The following is a 20,368-nucleotide window of genomic DNA, read 5'->3' as shown; positions in this document are numbered from 1 at the left end:
TATTGCTTAAAAAATTCTGACTACAGGCCAGTGACAGTCTCTTAAGAGTTTTTATTTGCTTCAAGACCATGTTGATTGACTAACACCTTAGCACCTAAAAATGTGAAAGGGGGGGTGGGATTAATTGTTCTTAGTGCGAAAATTTGGGAGCAACAAGACAGTACCTAGTAGGTAAAGCCTGGGGTGTTCGTTTCCTCATAACATTTCCCACCTGTCATATCACCTCTGTATCTTGACTCCCTAAACTTGATGGTCTCCTACCTGGAAAGTGAAAATTAATCACAACAGTACACTCCTGATACTTAGGGCTGTCTGTGATCTTCACTTGGGGCTTTTGCCTTACACACAGCAGGGTATATTTCCGGATTGGGATTGGCTGTTCCTTAGCATGAGTCTCACACTAGGGCCTTAGAGAGCAACAGTTGACTTGATCCATTCATGGGTTAGACACCTAAGGTTTTTATGATGGTCCAGTTGACATTGTGAGGGTACCATACTTACGTAATTGGCCCAAGTTTTAATTACCTCTATAATTTAAGGGAGATACTGATGAGAAGGTCTTCTAGATAGAATGATCAGCGCTTTGCTGAATTCCACACTAAGCATTTTTCTGACTTCAGTTTTAACATTTGGTCTCAGTCATGTAAAAGTCACCAGGAGAACACTTCAAATAGTTTGCTTCTTGTCCATGTTAAGGTGTAGAACATCTCTGAGGACCTTCAAATTGGCATTGGAAGACTTAACTTCTTTCCTTTAAGAACTAGAAGAAAATGACTGAAATTAGTATCTATCGTGAAAGGACTCCTTTATAACTTTGTGCATAATCTTAGTATCTAATGCCTATTTCACAGTATGTATTCAGATGTTAAAGCCAAGGGGAAACATCTCTGCAGGTTTAACTACAGGTTCACTGACCCCGTCTTGGACACTGATGGCACCACTCCCTCTTGGCAGGCCATGAATCTAGCAGTTGTCCTCAATTTCTTTATTTCACATCTCACACCCAGTGCACTGACAGTTCCTATCAGCTCCACTCTCGAGAAACGTCCCTGTCTCTTTCCACTGATGACCACCTCCTGGCCAATTCCAGCTGCTCCAGAACATCTCCTTGCTTTGGCTGCTTTTTACCCTACACAGCAGCTGGTGGATTGGTTTTCACATGACCCCAGTTGCTGCCGTTTGTGGTTAGAATGCAATGTGAATGCCTTACCCTGACTTAACTGAGGCCCTAGGTGATTAATCTTGGTTGACCTGCCGTATCTAGGTTTACAGTTGACTGTACTAGCCTTTTTGTCCTTTATCATACCAAGCTGGTTCCTGCCTTGGGGCTTACACGTAAGCTGTTCTCTCTGGAATGTATTTGTCCTATATTTTCCTAACCCAAGTATTTTGTCAAATGTTATCTCATAGCTGTCTTCCCCGTACACTGCATAGTACCTAAAATATCCTACTGGTCTGTATTTTTTCATGGCACAGAGTTTCCTGAAAACATTTGTCTTCCCATGTTAGAATGTAAGCACCGTGAGGGGCACACAGACTTGCCTCTGTTCACTTCCATATCCCCTCAAACACTGAATGGATTGGTAGCTGAGACAGTGCCAGCAACACTGTTCTCGCAGCACCTACCTTTGGTCACATACAAGTAGAAGAAGTCACAGTAGAAGATGGTTTGTACTACCCCAGACACCACTGCAATTTGGTCATAGAAATTCTCAGTCTGGTACCGCCTGATCCAGTTAGCCAAGTAGAGGGCCCGGTATAGCCCAAGAAAGAACAGGTAATGAGTAGTAATGGTCTCAGCCTCTCCAGTCTTGCTGATCATGAAGAGCTGGGGCAGGATGGCCACTGATTCCAGGTAGATAGAGAAAGTCCAGAGGATCTGAGCCAAAGAGAGAAGTAGCCAGAGGAGGCTGGTCAAGAAGGGGCCATCTTTAGAATTTAGTTACTAAAATAATGTTTATTGGAGAGAGTACAGTGAAGCAAAAGAGAATTTTTTTTAAGATGAACTAGTTCACCATTTATTCAGGTCTTGCTTATTTGCAGCTCCGTGTGGCTTGCAGAACCTCAGTTCCCCAACCGGGGACTGAACCCGGGCCACGGCAGTGAAAGCCAGAATCCTAACCATTAGTCCACCAGGGAACTCCCAGAATCATGTTCTTGAAATTTTTAATTATTTTCATCAGTGTATCATTCCACCCCTTTCTTTGTACATAAAAAATATTTTTAAGAGATTCAAGCATACTGCTTTTTTCACAAGCATGAACGTTGCTATAGAACATAATTTTTAATTGTTGCAGAATTCTGTCATACAAACTTGATTTAATTGAGGCTGTGGTTTCTCAAAATGGAATCGATGAACACCAGCATCAGAATCTCTTCAGATGCTTGTTGCCCCAAAGATTCTTGGGTCAGAGGCCAGACCGGAGCTGAAATCTGGGTCTGGACTGTGCTCTAATATCCACTAATCACCAGTTGGCCAGAGGGTCTTAGTCTTAAGTAGCGCTGTGATGCCTGCTTTGTTTATGAACACGACTATTTAGATGTGCCCATTTTCAAGAGAAGCACTGTCAATAGCTTATTGGCAATTTCTAAACTTATAACAACAATACAAGAGTAATGGCTATGGTTGTGGCAGAAAGGTAGCCCAGATGTTACCAAGGGTCCAGAGGTAAGGACTTTAGGGAGTGTGTTTACCTTTGGGAATTAGTACTCTGTCTGGGTCCCTTCCCTTACCTCCAGAGGAGTGAAACTGTAGTTTTCAAGGAAGGAGAGGCCAATGACTGGGACCAGAAGAAACTCCAGGCGGAATGTGTCATTCTCACTGTCAAATGTTTTCCGGAATTTCCCATAGATCATGTACACCGTGACATAGGCACAGAGGAGAAAAACCACCTAAAACGGGAGAGAGACACATGGGAATCGATGAAGTCATTTCCCAACCTAGTTGCTGGGCTTCAAAGCCACCCTGAGTTGGGACCTACCAAACCCAAGGGCTAGTGTTCTGCCTTAAGGTGGAAAAGGTGAAGTGTGCTTGCACATTTCTCTTGGGCCAATGAACCTAGAATCTGAAGCTAATGACCTTTTTGTTAAGTAACTCCATGCTTCTAACTGGGACTGATAGTGCTACCATGAAGACAAAGGTGCCCAGGTGTCCTCTCACTGTGGAATGTTAGGCCAAAAAAACCAGAATTGGTCTTTGTCGGGGGACTTAGTGGCATTCCATGGCTATTTATTTATTTTAAATTTATTTATTTTTGGCTGCATTGGGTCTTTGTTGCTGCGCGCGGGCTTTCTCTAATTGTGGCGACTGGGGGCTTACTCCTCGTTGCGGTGCGCGGGCCTCTAATTGCAGTGGCTTCTCTTGTTGCGGAGCACAGGCTCTAGGTGTGCGGGCTTCAGGAGTTGTGGCTCGAGGGCTCTAGAGCGCAGGCTCAGTAGTTGTGGTGCACGGGCTTAGTTGCTCCGCGGCATGTGGGATCTTCCCGGACCAGGGCTCGAACCCGTGTCCCCTGCATTGGCAGGCGGATTCTTAACCACTGCGCCACCAGGGAAGCCCCCAGGGCTCTTCTAAAGCCTCAACTTCCTGGATCTGCATCAGTGACTTGAGAGCATTCTTCCACAAAGACTTGAATCAGTTGACCATCAATCCTTCAGAAAAGTGCTCTTCTTCTAACTACAGTAGCTGTCCTCCAGCATATAATGGTTTTATGATCTGGCCTCTAACGTAGGCCAGAGGCTCTCAAACTTGAATGTTCATCAAAATCATATAGATGGCTGCCCCTTCCCCTGCCCCCAGAGTTTCTGATTTAGTAGGTTTGAGCGAGCCTGAGAATTTTGCGTTTCTAGCCAAGTTTGTATGTGATACTGCTCTGCTGGTCCAGGACACTAGCCTAGAAAACTAATGTTTGTACTTCAAAACTCAGGTTATTTCCTCAAAGTCTTTTCTCACCAGAACGAGGCACACATGCTCTGTGTCACCATACCCCCATATAAAAATACTCATTGCTGCTTGTGAGCACATGTTCTGTAAATATCTGTGTACCAGTCTGTCTCCCCTAGGAGAGGAGATTCCATAAGCGGGTCCATGCCCTGTCCACCTCTGAATCTAACTCAGGGCCCAGCACAAAACAAATGCTGGAATGAGTGAATGAATCAATGAAATGGAGATCACTTCTTCATTTCACAAATTCGGAAACTGGCCTCTTTGAGGATCCGAGACCTCATTCAGCCATGGCAAGGGCTGGGTTTACAATCCCTGCCAGGACTGCCCAAGTCAGACCCTTGGGCAGAGAAATAAACTAAGCAGGTGGTGTTTGCTACTTCTGTGTTGGATTTAAGGAGACAGCGATTTCAGGACCTCAGACTGTAGCTCACACTGAGTGTTCAACAGTGCACAAGTAACAGCACCCTCCATTCCACCAATCCCAGGAACAATATGCCCAGAATCCCAAAGGGGCACCCCTGATATACAGAAAGAGAACTCACTTTCAGTTAAATATCTTCTGGGTGCTAGGTACATTACACAGATGATCTCATGTCATCTTCACAATAGCCCTGCAAGATAGGTAGGATTCCTCCCATGTAGCCTTTTTTCCTTAAAAACAGGACTCCTATTAGACAATGTGCCCAACTAAAAACTAATTTCCCAGCCTCCTTTGCACATAAGGATGGTCAGTGACATGTAGATGGAAGTCACTGGAAAGCTCTTTAAAAAGGGCTTACCCGGCTGACAGGCACCCTATTGCTCTTTCTCCCCTTCCTCCTCCTTCCCGTCCTGAATGTGATGTGATGGTAGGAGCTCTAGCACCTATTTTGTGACTCTGAGGCAAACCTGAGGCTAGATATCACATTCAGGACTAGCTATATCATTTGCAGGGCTTCTTGTTAAAAAATAAGTATTTCAAAATGGCAACAGCAAAGCATTAAACCAAGCATAGGGCCCTTCTGAGCAACTGCACAGGTAACAAGCTCAAGTGCTGGTTACACTAAAGCTGGCAGAGCAGAAAGTTAAAAGGAGATGCCATCCCGGCCCTAGACTACGCACTTCCAGATTTTGTGTTATGAATGAGATAAAAATAAATCCTTACCTTATTAAAATAACTCAAGTCTCTGTTACCAGCATCCAAACCATTACATCCCACTTTACTGACTCTGAAACCTGGGCTCCTTCCACTAAACTGTGTTGGATGGTTGGTTAAAATCTCAGAAAATGTCTCATCCCAACCAAACCTCAGAGCTATGGCCCAGGGCTGAGAGATGCTGTTTCTCCGTCTATAAAACAGGACCAAGCTTCAAAGCAACAGCTTCCCATGGCAAAACCAAATCCAAACTGTTCACCTGGATCATCTGCCCTCACCCAGCCCTCTATGGGCACCCCTACCACCAGCAGGTAGCCCTCGCCTGCTGAGCTCCCAGCGTGCCTGCCTTCTGTCTGTCCTTTGAATACACCAAGCTTGTTCCTGTCTTGGGGGTCTTTGCATCAGCTATTCCATCTGCTTAGAATGCTCCTCCTCTGAGCTTAATCCTTGTGTCACTCAGATCTCAGCTTACACGTCACCTCTTTGGAGAGGCCTTTCCTGATGACACTCCCTAAATAGCTCCCTAGTCGTTCTCTATCATGTAACCCTGTTTTTAAAACTTCTTTCGTTATAATTGAAGGAAACATCGTCCTATTTTACTTATTTGCATAGCCTTATCCCTAACCAGTTTTTCTTACTTGTTTTATTATCTGTCTCCCCGGTTAGAATGCAGGTTCTGTGAGTATAGGCACTGCATATATCTCCTTCAGGTACCTAGCTCACAGTAGGTGCTCAATAAATAATTGTCAGATAAATGGACGAATAAGTTCTCTGAAAGCTCAGGGTACCATGTTTGATTTTTTGCAGTACGCAGGCCTCTCACTGTTGTGGCTTCTCCCGTTGCGGAGCACAGGCTCCAGACACGCAGGCCCAGTGGCCATGGCCCACAGGCCCAGCCGCTCCGCGGCATGTGGGATCTTCCCGGCCCGGGGCACGAACCCGTGTTCCCTGCATCGGCAGGTGGACTCTCAACCACTGCGCCACCAGGAAAGCCCCGATTTTTTGCTTATTTTTTAACCATTATAATAGCTAACCTTGATTGAGTTTTTAATATATGACAGCTATTGTGTATTTACATTTATTACCTCGTTTAACTTTCACAACAAAATCCTCTGAGGTAAGTACACCTATTCTTCATTTTGTAGAGGAGGAAACCAAGGTGCACAGAGGCCAGAAGACTTGCCCAAGCCCAGGTCCCACAGCTGCTAACAGCAAAGCCAGGATTCAAATGCAGGTCTGCCTGGCTCCACAGCCTGAGTCCCCAAGTATACTGTCTCACCGTCTGGGGGTTGCTTGGCAGCCCCCCCACCATGGCTGCCCATCCCCCTTACCTTCATTACTGTGTTGTAGATGGAGATAAAGTTGGTGAACAGGTCCAGGTACCTGGTGGTGAAGACGAGAGCGAAAAGGATCTGGCTCTTCCCGGAGATGCCTGTAGCCGGATGGGGACAGGAGACAATAAGAACACAGATGGCCAGGCTCACACACACTCGAGAAGCCCAGAGCCTGAGTTGGAAAGGCCTCCAGAGTGTCCACTTCATAATGACACCCTGTCCAGGACACTGTCACCCTCAGAGGGCCAGGAAACACCCCTTCCCATTGGGTCACTTGAGTCTTTTACTCTCATTAGGCTGTAATCTGTCACCCAGTCTCCAAATCAAGACATGAACACCAAGTTCCCAGGGCCCCTGTGCGTGCCTGCCTTGGTTCCTGCTCTGGGGAGGGCGTGGGGATGGGGGGAGTCAGGCTTGCAGGGGGTAAGTGTCAAGGCTCCTCTTTGCTCTACCCCCACTGACAATCCACAGGGCTCCATCTTTTGGAGAACAACTCACCGACTCTACAAGGTGCTGATTCACCAGGGAGACCACAGCAGGTGGAGGAAGGCACAGGGCCAAGGGAACATTCTATTTTATTTTTCCAAATTTTAAAGATTAAAAAAGCTTTTTTCCTAGTTATAAAAGTTATGACTATTTTTACTCATTGTAAAACAAAACCCAGATAATACATAGAGATGTAATTTAAAAAGCAACAATCACCTGAATCCCAAAGTCTGAGTGTGCGATCTTCCAGATCTTTGTTGGTGCACAGATACACACAACACATATGTGCACACATATGACACATTTGGACGCATCAAGTTGACAAAACTGGGTTTGTACTTTCCATGCTATTTCCTCATCTGCTTTGGTCTCTTTAAACTTTTTATTTTGAAACAATTTTAGATTTACAGAAGAGTTGTAAAGACAGTACAGAGAGTCCTACCCTTCACCCAGCTTCCCCTAATGGTAAAACCGTGCACAATCACGGAACATTTGCCAAAACTAAGAAACTGACATTGGTATAGCACTATTGACTGAACTCCAGACTTTTCACGTTTTCCCACTGATGCCCTGTTTCTGTTCCGGGATCTAATCCAGGAATCGAGGCTACATTTAGCCATCATGCTCCTTAGTCAACTTTTGCCCACTTTTGATACATCGTGGAGGTGGTTCCTGGGTAAAAGCAAGCAGCTGCCCTGCCTCCCATTTCTCTTGCCCCATGAAGCCCACAGCAGTCTGGATACTTCACCAAACCACTCCCATGGTCCCCGATGCCCACGTTACTGCATCCAAACGTCAACTCTGTCTCACCCACCCAACTCCTCAAGAGCACTCCGTCTATCCCAACCACACCTTTCTCCAGGTTTCTGTGGCTGTCCACGCTGCCGGCTTCTCACCGCCTCTGGCCACTCCTGTCCTCAACACCTAATCCTCAGAGGGCTACCTCTCTTCTCCCTCTGTCCCTTTGCCATCCCATCTGACACACAAGGGACCCTCTGGCTCCAGACTCTCCTTGGATCTCTGACCTATATATTCCTGCCTGACTAAATCCACCATCTCCCCTTGAACCCCTCCTTCTCCTGTCTTCTGTCCTTCTTCTGCCAGCATCATCCCCTTTGTGCTCAAGGTAGAAAACCAAGAGCCATCCTTGAGCCTCTCTCACCTTTGTCCCCTCACCCCTGGATTTTATTCTAACTATGATGGATCTACTGGGGAGTTTGACACCAAGAAGTGACATTACCGGATCCAGGGTTTGATTCCTTTGTACGCCTGATCTGTGCCTTTTCTAATTATTCCTCTGGTGAGGGACATTTTGGGGAGAGGGGACAATCCTAACGACTGAGGATGAACACCACTGAAGCCCCTAATATCCTGGAGAGGGCTGGGTCCACCTGCCAGCTTTCCTACCCGCATGGCAACCCTGAGCCTCAACTGTAAAATGGGGCAGGACTGACGTGAGGACTAGATAGGATTCAGTGAGGACCCGAGTGCCTCCCTGGGGGTCTGGCAGTGGGGCTGGCTGTGGGTGAAGGAGCCCCCTGGGGGAGGGGCTCGGAGTCCAGGAGGCAGTACTGATCCAGCTCGGAGCTATGCCTTTCGTATGCCATAACCCTGAGCCCTCACTGAGGTCTGGCCAGGGGGGTCCTCAGCCCCATTCAGGAGGGTCCAGGCGGCTCTAGTGGGGGATGCTTGGCTACCCCCTCACTCGGCCTTTCCCCACTCCTCCCCTCTTTCCATCCCCAGCCTGCCAGGCCCCTGGGCTTCACTCACATTTTCCTTAGCTCTTTGGGAGCCCTGGAGGTCTTGAGCACAATGTTTTTTTCACACTGTTTTGAAAGCAGTGAATAATTTCCACCAAAGCAAGCTGCGCATGGAGACCCCAGGACACAGAGGAGAACAGGAGCCAGTACCTGGCCAGAGTCCCTCAGGGGACCCACTGGCCAGGTCCAGACCTCCTGCCATTTGACAGATGGGGAAACTGAGGCCCAAGGTTACACAGTGAGTCCGTGGCAGAGCAAGAATGAAGCTCCAGTCTCCTGCCTTCGGGGCTGGGTCACAGGGGTGTCACACCAGGCCCTGCTCCTCGGGGCTGACGGGCTGGCATCCAGGAACCTCACCCCCTCCGTTCTCAACCAGGCCTGTGCTGATTCCTCTCCGCACACACACAGGCCCCACTGCTCACCCGCCCTTTCCTCTTCCAATAGCACTTCGCTTCCCTGACAAACCGTATCATTTACTCGGTTGCTACCACTGTAGCTGGTTGGCGGTCTCCCACTGATAGATTCAGCTCCACCAGGCCAGGATCTCTGCCTGTTGCCCAGTTATATCCCAGGTGCCCGGTACAATGCCCGGCAGAGTGGGATGGGGAACAGAGCCCCCTCCTGGTCACGGCTGCCCACCCCGTCCAGGGCCCTCCAGTGGCAGGGACAGGTCCAACCTAGATTCTTCCTCTCACTGGAGCCCCTCTCAGAGCTCCTGGCCCACTTCCGCTGAGTGGGAACCTGAGGGCCCGTGAGTGCCCATTTCCCTGGAGACCCCAAACCCGAATGGCCTCCAGGTCTGGAATCACTCCCTCTGCAATGACCCTCACACCGGCACCCACCTCTCCCCCGCACCAAGCCCCCTGGGCCAGCAGCCTCCACGACGCTCTCTGCTTCCTCTCTCAGCCTCTCCACACAGCTTCCAGGGTTCCCTCCGAGCCCCTCCCCTGCTCCCCAACTTTCCTTGGCTCCCAGTCCCAACTCCCTACTTGACAGACAAGGCCCTTTCACATATGACCACCCACCCCCCTGGACTCATCTCCCTCCCAGACCACCCCAAAATTGGGCTGCTCACCATTCCTGGGACATGCCCTGCCCTCTGTGACACAACACACCCTTCCTGGGTGACACCCTGCCTGTCTTCCAGGACCCAGCACAGAGCTGCTCCCTCCATGAAGCCTCAGGGGTCCACTCTGCCTCCTTGGCGCCCACAAGGAGCCTGGGCACGTCTCTGTATCCCCTCACCCCAGTGCCAAGCACAGGGCAGGCGCCTCCAGGACACCAGTGGACAGAGACGGCCGCAGGCAGCTCAGCAGCCTCTTAATACACGGGGTCTGTTTGGCCACCACCAGTCCAGCCCTGAAACTCCTCCAACCCCCTAGCAGGGCGGTCAGACTGCTGGGCAAAAGGGGGACCCCCTCCCGCCCTCCCTGGGCTTCTGCTCATGGGCGGCCCCATGCCCACCTGGGCCTGGCTGGTGCCCCTCCTGCCACATCATAGCCGCCTGAGGCACAGGCTGGGGAGGAAAGAGGGCCCAACTTGGGGGGAGGGGGGAAGTCCGGGAGGGGGAGGGGAGAGTGGTGGGGGCAGGAAAAGAGAAGACCTTGAGGGTCTGGAGCCGCTTCCTGTGTGTGCACCTCCTTCTCCCCCGCGCCCCGGTCCCCACCCTGGGTGGGGGCAGAAAGAACAATGGGCCCCAAGGGATGCTGCTCCTGGGCAGCAAAGGGAGTGTCACCTCCTCCTTATCCCCCTCCTCTTCCAACTAGCAGCGGCAATGCCAAGCAGGGGAGAGAGGGGGTCGGTCAATGGAGGCGCAAGCCCGTCTTCCCTCCGTAACTTCCGCGGGTCCCTTTTCTGTGATATGGTACAATTTTAAGTTTTCTTTGGAAGCTGAGCTACGCAAAAACAGTTTCAAGCACCCCCAAGCCGAAGTGCCCACCCTCAACAGACATTCAGGAAGCTCCCCGTAAGCCCTGCAGCAGGGGCGTGCGGCTGGCCCTCCGCCCCCGGGGCCCCACCTCCCGCCCGGAGCGCCCCTCACCCGTGCAGCACTTGGAGCGCCAGATCTTCCCCAGTAGCAAGATCATGGCCAGGAGGTGGCTCAGGTCGCCCAGGATACGAAACACGTTCATGGTCCGGCCCGCTCTCAGCCAACTCCTGGGAAACTTTCTGGCGGGCGAGGCGGCTGCCACGTCCCCGGCCCCGGCCTCTGGGTCCCGCGCCCCTGCCCGCGCCCCCGAGCTCCGCGCTCCCGCCCGGGCGCAGCCGCTCCGCCAGCGCGCTCTTGGCGAGGCGGTGACGTGGCCGAGCCTGCCGCCGTGCCAGGGAGCCAGGAAGCGCCGCCGCCCGAGATCCCGAGATCCCGCCTCCCGGCCCAGCCCTGCGCCGCGGCTCCCGGGGCGGGGCGGGGCGGCTCCGCGGGCTGGGGGCTTCCGGCCTGGGCCAGCCTCCCGCGGCCTGGGCCCGCCACCCGCCGCCCGGGCCGCTGTGCGTCTGCGAGGTGCCTGCCACGTCCCGCCCGCCCCACCCCCCATACCCGGAGAAGGGTCCGCCGGGAGTCCGGGACTCTGCCTCCTCTGCTCGGAACCCGGGGTCCTACCGCACGTGACCGTGGGCAAGCCACTGAGTCCCTCTCTCTGCCGCGGTTCCCTCATCTGTACACAGGGCTAAGAAGACCCGTGCTGGGGTGAAGTGGTGTCCCGCGTGCCACTGCTTGGCATGAGCTCAGCAGGTTGGAAGGCCCCCATAAACGGTGACCCACTGCTACTGTCATCATCAGCCTGGGGTTGGAACTCCTCGGGTGGGAAGAATAGCTGGAGCTGGGTTCCCCACCGTCTCACCTGTTAATTTGAAGAGCCGCCTTGTCCTGACCTGACCTGTTGGACAATGGTAACCAAAGACTCTCTGGTTGGAAGTCAGGCTGACCTTGGTTCCAGCCTGGGTGCTGAGAGACTTCCTCTCTCTTGGCCTCAGTTTTTTCATCTGTAAAACGGGATCACTGTGAGCATGGAAGAGGTCAGGTCTCTCAGGGAGAACCAGGGTCCTCCCTAGTGTCTCCTTCTTGGTGTGACAAAATGTTAAACAGGAGCACAGGCCAGAAGAGACTCCAGAGGGCTGGGGAACGTTGGCCAGCAACTTGGGAGGGGTGAAGGGTGAAGGACCAACTGTGGGCAGGAGTCCTGTCAGGGCTGCCTGACCTGAGCAGGTCAGACACCCTCTCTGGGCCTTGGTCTCTGCATCTGTAGTAGTGGATCGCATGTGTTAAGGGCCCTTATCACTGCCGCCCTTTTGACCCCTGTAGCCCCTTCTCCCACTCAGGACCTTCATCTCTCCCTAAATTACTGGCTTCCTTTCTGTGGTCCCCCTCCCCATCACAGACAGCCAGAGAGGCTTTGCCATGATGAAGTCTGTCACTCCTCTACTTGTGACCCTTCCATGGCCCCCTCACCATGACTCCCAGGGCAAGGCAGTCTTTTGAGACTCAAAATGTGGTCCAAGGACCAGCAGCGTCTGTATTGCCTGCTGGGAATGCGGAATCTTGGGCCCCACCCCAGACCAACTGAATCAGAATCTGCAGTTAAACAAGATCCCTGAGTGATCTGTGTGCACATGAAAGTGTGAGAAGCACTGATCTAAGCAAAACTAAGAGGGAGGTACTGTTATTATCCCCATTCTACCCTGGGGAAACTGAGGCACAGAGAGCTTAAGTAATTTGCTTAAGGTTACACAGAAACTAAATAGTGGAGCCTGGATTCCACCACACAGTCTGACTTCAGGGTTCATGCAATAAATCATGACATTACACTGTGGGTTGTCATGGGAGGTGATGAGCTCCCTGTCATATGAGACAGGTGAGCAGAGGTGCGGGTGCCATTTGTCACGGATGCTGCAGTGGGGACTCCTGCCCTGGCCGGGATAGCCATCAAGTATTGGGCATCTACTGGGTGCCAAGCGTGAGTCAGGCACGTTAGACAGGTTCTCGCCATTCAGCCTCAACAGTCACCCTCAGAAGCAGGCTTTAAATCCTCACTTTGCAGGAGAAGCCTATTGAGGCCCAGGGAAGTGAGATGCGTGGTCACAGTTCTTCTGGGAGGAAGAGCCAGGCACTCATCCCAGGGCTGTGACAGGTTCTGAATGGGCCGCTATGTTCCCTGCTCACCCCCCACCCCAGCCCTGCCCAGATACCTCCCCTCCAGTCAGTGCCCAGAGAAGGCGGTGGCTATTTAAATCCCTCAGGTGTGGCTACAGTTCTCTCTGCCCAACCAGCTGGCATCTCTTTCTCAGCGCCCACCTCCTCCCCAAGCCAGGGAAAAGCACGTGCATTTGCCATTTGGTAAAACATCTGTCCTCTTGAGAAGCAGCCCTAACTGCCAGCAGGGGATGGAACAAGGCTAGAATCCTCTTCCCTCTATTTCTCCAGGGGGACCACAGGGGAACTGGCCCAGGCCAGGGGCGGTCTGAGGAGTGACCCCCACGGTGGTGGAGGGGGAAGAACTCAAGATCTTGTCCTGGGCCTGCCAGGGTGGCCCTGAGCCTGCCTTGTCTCCTCCTTGGGCCTCAGCTTTCCCATCTGTCGATGGGGATAATGAAGACAGAAGTATTGCTGACTTGTTATTCGGTCCTCCTCACATCTAGTCTTCGCAGTCTCCCTATGAAACCGATACTCCCTATGTCTCAGGACGGAAAACTCATCACCCCAATTTTGCAGATAAGGAATCTGAGGCTCAAACTTGTCTCTTGCTCCCACAGGTCACATAGACCTCCTCTCCCCAAGGTTCTACCGCTCTGTCCTTAGTAATGAGCCCCGCCTTCTTCACACCTACTCCATCTTCAAGGCGGAGCGTTTTTCAAAGCTCCCAACGAAGAGCGGGGGGGGAAAATCCCCTCTCATTTCATTCCCCTGGCTCTAGCGCAGGCCGGCACGCTGGCCACCTGCACTGTCGGACCTATCTTTCCCGGACGCTGGGTGGTTCCCGGCAAGTCCCTCACTACTCAGCCTCACTTTCCTGACACTCAAAATTTGTCTGCTGTAGGAATGCAATTGAGGGGAGGCCAAGGGGGAAGTTTCCTTCCGTTCAAAGGGCAAGGATTCTTTTTCCCTCATTAAGAAAGCAAACTGTATGTTCAAAGTCAGATTTATGGGAGAGTGAACGGGAGAGTTCCTCAATTATAGGAAGAAAAAATGTATGTATAGTCTTTTTTTCCTACCTGGTCCTAGCCCTTTGTTATATTTCACCGCTCTTTTGAATATCCTGCTAACTGACTCAAGTTCTGTGGGGAAGGAAAGTGTGGATATAAAGTGAAAATCACGATCCTGAGGACATCCCACCACTTAATCAGCTGCTTCTGGCCGGGCAGGGCCCTAGAAGGAGGTGGGAGCTATTGGCCCGGGCTCCCGGGACTCCCTTCAGGTTCCTGGGGGCCGCTATGGCTTTCTCTGGTCTCGGCAGCAAGTGGATGCTCCCCCCGTGGGAGGAATGAACTCTTCCCAGGCAGCCCCGAGCCCGAGGTCCAGCGCCCGCCCCACCCCGCCCCCGCAAGAGGCGTGGACGAGTCTATTCCCTAATAGAATGGGGGTGGGCTGAGGGCAACCTTCCTGTGGTTCCGCCTCAGGTGTTCTGGAAGCTTTCCCCTCTCCACTCCTGCTCAATACGTTTTGAGTGACACACGGCAGGGCCTAGTATGCGCCCCATTTTTACCCGGCGGGAAACCAAGGTTCCAAAACCTCTCTTCCACTTTCAGTCCCAAACACATTTATTGAAGACCAGCTGTGTGCCAGGCGCCTTGCAGGTTGATTGTAGGTGCAGACTTAAGGAGCCCTTGGGGCACCGTGGGAGGCGGGTGCCTGTGCATGCATTGGATATGGCGCAGAGGAGAGAGTAATTACCCTGGGCTGGGGGGAGTCATGAGGGAGAACTGCAGTTAGGAAGGCTTCAGAGGATGCCAGAGCCGGGCATTGAAGGATGAGTAGGAGCCTGTCTCAAGGACAGAGCCTGGGGGAAGAGAGCAGAGTCCCAAGTAGAAGGAACTACATGCGCAAAGGCGCAGAGATATGTATGATACCACTCCCTGGTCGGAGTCTCCCAGTGCTGCGCAGCCAAAACAAGAAAGGAAAAAAAAAAAAAAATAGGAGAGGGGAGAAGGATGAACGTCAAGGTTAGAGAGACCCTTGTTCGAGGCTTAAGCTCCACCACGTACGAGCTGTCCGAATTCGCGCAATTTATTTAACCTCTCCAAGTCATAGTGTTCTCATCGGTAACTTGAGGGTAAACCAAGTACTGACTTCAGAGGGTAGCTATCAGGGTCAAAGTTAGGTTTCTAAAGCGCTTTGCAAGGAGTAAACCACGCAACAAATGCCAGTCCCTTGCTCCCCTTTACAGGGCACTGAGGCCCAACGAGGCAAAGCAGAGCCGGGAAAAAACACGGAAATTCCGTGTCCTCAGAAGACAATCACTCCCTCGCCGGTTTATTCCAGGAGAAACGCAAAAGAGACAATTTTTTGTAACCTCTCGGTCCGAGGAAGCCTTCTTGGGCGCTGGAAGTGTTCTGTTTCTAGATCCGAGTGGTGATTACATGAGTTTTATACCTACGTAAAAACTCACTGAGCTGCACTCTTAAGGTGTATTACTGTTTGTTAGTTACACCTCAATTAAAAGAAAAAGAAAAAGAAACCAACCCTGTCCGCGATGCCCTGGCGACAGCTGTCTTTCAGAGACTCCAAAGGCCAATGTCCCAGCGTCCGGCGCAGGCTCAGCGCCCTGCGCGGAGAATCGCTCACCTCGCGCAAGGGCCGGGGCGAGGTTCCCAAGGCAACCGCGAGCCGCTAGCCGAGTCTCGGGAATGACGAGGCGCCACCGAAGACCCGGAGCCCGGATTGCTGAACCGGAGCCACGGAGCGAGGCTGGAGCGAGAGGGCGGCTGGCCAAGTGCGGAGGGGAGCGACTCCGCGCCCTTTGTCCTTGCGCTGGCATCCCGAGGGCATCTGGGAAACTCCACTCCCAGCCCTGACTGTGGCCATAAACTGCTGTTTGAATACACCCCTAGGGATTCACTCTCGGCTTTCCAGGTGGGGAGATGGAGGGCTTGGCTACTCCCCAGTACCACAGGGCAAATCAGGGGCAAAGCCGAGCTCCGCACCCTGGTGGCCTGCTTTCCAGCTTGTGTCTCGTAGTCAAGTGGGAGGCACATAGGGCTGTGTGCTGGCATCTCCTTGGGGTCTGGTTCCAGCTCTGCTAGTGCTCTGTGGTCTTCAAGTCCCCTCTCCTGTCTGGGTCTCAGGGATGGGGACAATACCACCAATATCTCAGAGTAGTTGTTACCGAGTATGTGAAACAACGAGTGTAAAAGTGGCTTATAAACTGTAAAGGGCTTTGCCCGTGTCAGGGACCACCACCATCGCTAACCTAATGCCTTCTGGTCCTCATCATAACCCCAGCCCCAAATGCATCCTTGGTGACAACCAGCTGCACAGGGAACCTGGGGCTCCGAACTCTCCATGCCGGGAGGTTTCCAGTCGGTAGGTGAGAGTTCCCTGCCCCCATTTTCTGCTTCCTAAGGAATGGGCTCAGGGCAGATCTCCCACAGGCACCAGGGACGCTTTGGTCCCCAGACCACCCAGTTAGAGGCGTTCACAGAGACCACCCTCCACACATCCTCCTAATTTTCCACCCTCTGGCTGGATCATAGAAGGTCCCAGAACACATTCTCTGGACAGAGCCCAGGACACACTACTCAGTGCCCTTTGAATGCCACATGCTGGGCATGTTTGGACAGTTGTGTATTCATGTGCTGTGAGGCTATATATACACTGGTGTCTGTGTGTGTGTGTACACATGTGCCCGGCATGCATATGTTGGGGGTGTGTGTGTGTACTTGGGATGTGTATCTGAGTGTGTGTATGTAAATGTGTGTATTTACGGCTGTGTGGTATGTGCTTGCAGGTGTATGTTGTGTATTTGTGGCATATGTGTTTGCCCATGCATCTATTTGTGTCTTTGATGCTGTATATGCATATTTAGGTGGACATTTGTGAGTTTGTACTTGTGGTGTGCACAAGTGGGTGTGTAAAACTGTGAGGTCTGTGATTGTGCATGAGTGGGAGTGTGCTGGGGGTCCTGGGTGCAGGAACTCTTTTCTCTCCCATCTCCCCTCATCTGGCTGACCTTCCCCTAGCTAAGGACTGTGGCCTCGGCCACAGACATGCTTCAGCTCACTCTTGCCCCCTCTGCAGACCTGTGGCTGCCCAGGTCTTTAGCTTGACTGGGTCTTTGGCCAGTGTGGGCACCAGGGGCAAGGGTGGGTGGGTGAACCTGAGGCCAGGGCTCGTGTGCCACCCCCTCTCCGCCTGGCCTCTTCCCCTCCCCACAGCAGGAGCAGCAGCGGGAAAGGTTGGCGGAGGGGGGCTATTTTGGGAGCGTCTCCTTAGCAACAGCTGCCACGGCCGTCTGTGGCGGTTTTTCTATAGGTGCTAAAATATTCCACCCTGGTGACTACTGAGTGCTGGGGGGTGGGCGAGGGTGGGAGCGGAGGGTGGGAGAGACCCCTAGAGTCCTCTGTCCCCAGGGCCCAGCTTGCTAGGATGGGTCCTCTGGACCCCCAGTTCCCCTTTCCCCACCTTCGGTCCTCACCCCTCAGGGCTGCTGGGACTTTAGAGCTCTGAGGCAGGCCAGCTGTGTCCTGGTGTGATTTCTAATCTAAGCAGCTGAGCTGTCTCAGTTTGCCCCATCTGTAGAATGGGCTTGTCTGACTTTAAGGAGCTCTCTGGGCCAGTAACCTCTGGACCCTGTGGCTCTGGCATTTTGTTTTGTTTTTTAATTTTAATTTTTTTAACATCTTTATTGGAGTATGATTGCTTTACAATGGTGTGTTAGTTTCTGCCGTATAACAAAGTGAATCAGCTATATGTACACATATAACCCCGTATCCCCTCCCTCTTGCATCTCCTTCTCACCCTCCCTATCCCACCCCCCTAGGTGGTCACAAAGCATCGAGCTGATCTCCCTGTGCTATGTGGCTGCTTCCCACTAGCTGTTTTACATTTGGTAGTGTATATATGTCCATGTCACTCTCTCACTTCATCCCAGCTTACCCTTCCCCCTCTCTGTGTCCACAAGTCCATTCTCTACTTTATTCCCGTCTTGCCCCTAGGTTCTTCAGAACCTTTTTTTTTTTAGATTCCATATATACGTGTTACATACGGTATTTGTTTTTCTCTTTCGGCTCTGGCATTTTGAGGTGGACTTTTCCCTCCCCTCCCCAGCTGTCCCACCTGCCTGGCCCAAGTCCCCTTCCCCTCCAGCCCTCCCAGCCCTCTGCACAAGCTCTCCGGGCCCCTGTGGGACCAGGGAGGCCTGGCTGGGCTGCCAGAGTGAGCCAGTTAGTGGGTGCTCTGCTGGCCTGGGATGACCTTTCCCCAGAAACTAGGAGCAGGTTCAAATCACGGCTCAGATACTTGCTTACTCCCTCAGTGACCCCAGGAAAGGGTCTTCCTCTCTCCGGCTTTCTTTGTTTTTTTTTTTTTTCCTCCAGGTTTCTTACCTGTGAAACTCAGCGAGTTGTTATGAGGGTCAAATGGGAGAATGGAGAACGGGCAGGAAGCTTTGGCAAAATGTACAGATGGACGAAGGTTTCTACTGTCATTTCCATCAAACTTCAGAGCAAGTCTCCCCTTGCAGAGAGTTTTTCCTCGCCACCTGGGCCATGCCACATGCCTCAGTTTCCCCATTGGTAGCAAGTGCGGTGTCATAGAGTTCTTGTGAGGATTAAATGAGACAGTGCTCGTGAAGGTCTAGAGCAGTGCTGCCTGATAACAGTCACTCAAGAGATGCTTGTTCTCTGCCCTCCATCCCGGGGGGCTTCTGCCTTAGATGATGACAAAGTCTATTTGCCCTTTGGGGCCCTAGTCGAGACTATCCCATTACAGATGAGGCCTCTGAGGTCCAGTGAGGACAAGCAACTTGCCCAGGGTCACCCAGGTTCTGACACCCAAGTCTACCGCCCACACCCGTGCATCCTCTGCACACCTGTCTCCCTGCCTCCCCACTCCCCTCCCCACCCCTGCCCCGCACACGGCAAGAAGCTACTTAAACAAAATTCTTCCTTTAGTCTTTAATCACCCTCAGAGGGCTTTCCTGGTGACTCAGTGGTTAAGAATCCGCCTGCCATTGCAGGGGACACAGGTTCGAGCCCTGGTCCGGGAAGATCCCACATGCCGCGGAGCAACTAAGCCTGTGCGCCACAACTACTGAGCCTGCGCTCTAGAGCCCACGAGCCACAACTACTGAGCCCATGTGCCACAACAGCTGAGCCTGTGCTCTAGAGCCCGTGCTCCTCAACAAGAGAAGCCACCGCAATGAGAAGCCAGCGCACTGCAACGATGAGTAGCCCCCGCTCGCCGCAACTAGAGAAAGCCTGCGCACAGCAACGAAGACCCAACACAGCCAAAAATAAATAAATTAAAAAAAAATCATCCTCAGAACATCCCCTTAAAGTGGATACTGTCCTCCCCACTTTACATATGAGGAAACTGAGGCCCAAAGAGGACAGATGAGCTGCCCAGAGTCACACAGGGGTGGATGGTAGAGAAGAGACTCTTTTTTCTGGGGTCCATGAAGCTCTCCCTGCCTGGAGCTGTCCTTTCTGCCTCTCCCCACTTCCTTCCAGTCCACCCTCAGCCTCCACAGGACTCTCCTTACAGGAGATGAGCAATGGGGGCTACAGTCTGCAGCCCCAGGCCTAGCAAGGGGACCATCACCAGCTGCTTCCTCTCAACCCCTGTGTCATCACAGCCACCAGGCCTCCTCCTCCTCTTTCCCTGAACTCACTGCTCCTGAGCCCCAATTCTTTCCTTAAACTGGTGCCCAGGGACCTAACATTGGGTTTGATCCCATGGGAAAAGATGCTCTAGGTCTAAAGACACCCTTGTCTCCATCTCCCCCTTCTTGCTGCCCCTCCTCCTTCCCCTGTACGCCACACTCCCAGGGCAGCCACCAGGCCAGGCCTCTGGCCAGGTGAAGAGACCACAGGCCATTTGCCTCACCTGCATCCTCCCACTTTCAATTCATGGAAAGGTATGATAGGTACCAAGCACACATGGCCACTGACGCAGCGTTCAGATTGCTTGAGTTCCCCCACCCATTCACACACCAGAGACTCATTCCATGGAACATCAGTCCTGGTTGCTGCCCTGTGAGGACACAGCAGGGTAATGAGGAAGCGGGGCATGGAATGGGATACGTGCTGTGCGGCTCTGCACAGCGTTGAAGGAGGACCGAGAAGGGATGGTCACATTTATTGAGCACCGACTATGAGCTGCGCATTTCTTGTGCATCCACCTCACTTGATCTGCACCTGTGAGGTGAGGGACAGTGAGGGTCCTCATTTTATAGACAGGTTAAATAGAAAATTTGCTCAAGGTCATGAAGCTCCATGTGCTGTTAAGCCCAGGTTGGCCTGACTCCCAAGCCTACTTAACAAGAACCAAACTTGTGCCCGGTGCTGGATGAGTGAATGAGTAGGTGAGGGCAGCAGGAGGGCTTCCTAGGGGAGGTGGCGTGGAGGCTGGACTGGGGAACAGCAGGAATTCTCAGAGCAGAGAAGGAGGAAGGGCATTTCAGGCAGGAAGAACAGCATGTGCAAAGGCAGAGGTGTGGAAGCATCTGGTGTGTTCTGGAATCTATAGGAATCAGGATGTATGTGTGGGTACATGGGG

General features: G+C 52.2%; 1 protein-coding gene across 1 annotated transcript; it reads right to left on the bottom strand.

Annotated features, from left to right (window-relative positions):
* Nucleotides 1–34: 34 nt before the first annotated feature.
* KDELR3 (KDEL endoplasmic reticulum protein retention receptor 3) lies at nucleotides 35–10,942 on the bottom strand. Its single transcript, XM_082850216.1, has 5 exons — nucleotides 10,700–10,942; nucleotides 6,410–6,510; nucleotides 2,734–2,892; nucleotides 1,627–1,879; nucleotides 35–760 (listed from the first exon to the last, which is right to left on the bottom strand). Exons 1-5 carry the CDS (start codon nucleotides 10,788–10,790, stop codon nucleotides 720–722), a joined length of 645 nt encoding a protein of 214 aa, XP_082706342.1. The 5' UTR covers nucleotides 10,791–10,942; the 3' UTR covers nucleotides 35–719.
* Nucleotides 10,943–20,368: the final 9,426 nt, after the last annotated feature.

Source organism: Leucopleurus acutus (assembly GCF_964270905.1).
Source record: "Leucopleurus acutus genome assembly, chromosome: 11".
In the NCBI taxonomy this organism is placed as follows: Eukaryota; Metazoa; Chordata; class Mammalia; order Artiodactyla; family Delphinidae; genus Leucopleurus; species Leucopleurus acutus.
Note: the sequence above shows the minus strand (reverse complement) of the source record. Positions and strands in the feature narration are given on the sequence as shown.

Coding starts and splice junctions, on each gene's coding strand:
- KDELR3 (XM_082850216.1), bottom strand. CDS start 10,790: ATGAACGTGTTTCGTATCCTGGGCGACCTGAGCCACCTCCTGGCCATG. Junction 2,893..6,409: donor TCTACAACACAGTAATGAAG/GTAAGGGGGATG, acceptor CTCCCGTTTTAG/GTGGTTTTTCTCCTCTGTGC. Junction 761..1,626: donor CTACTTGTATGTGACCAAAG/GTAGGTGCTGCG, acceptor ATTTTCTTCTAG/TTCTTAAAGGAAAGAAGTTA.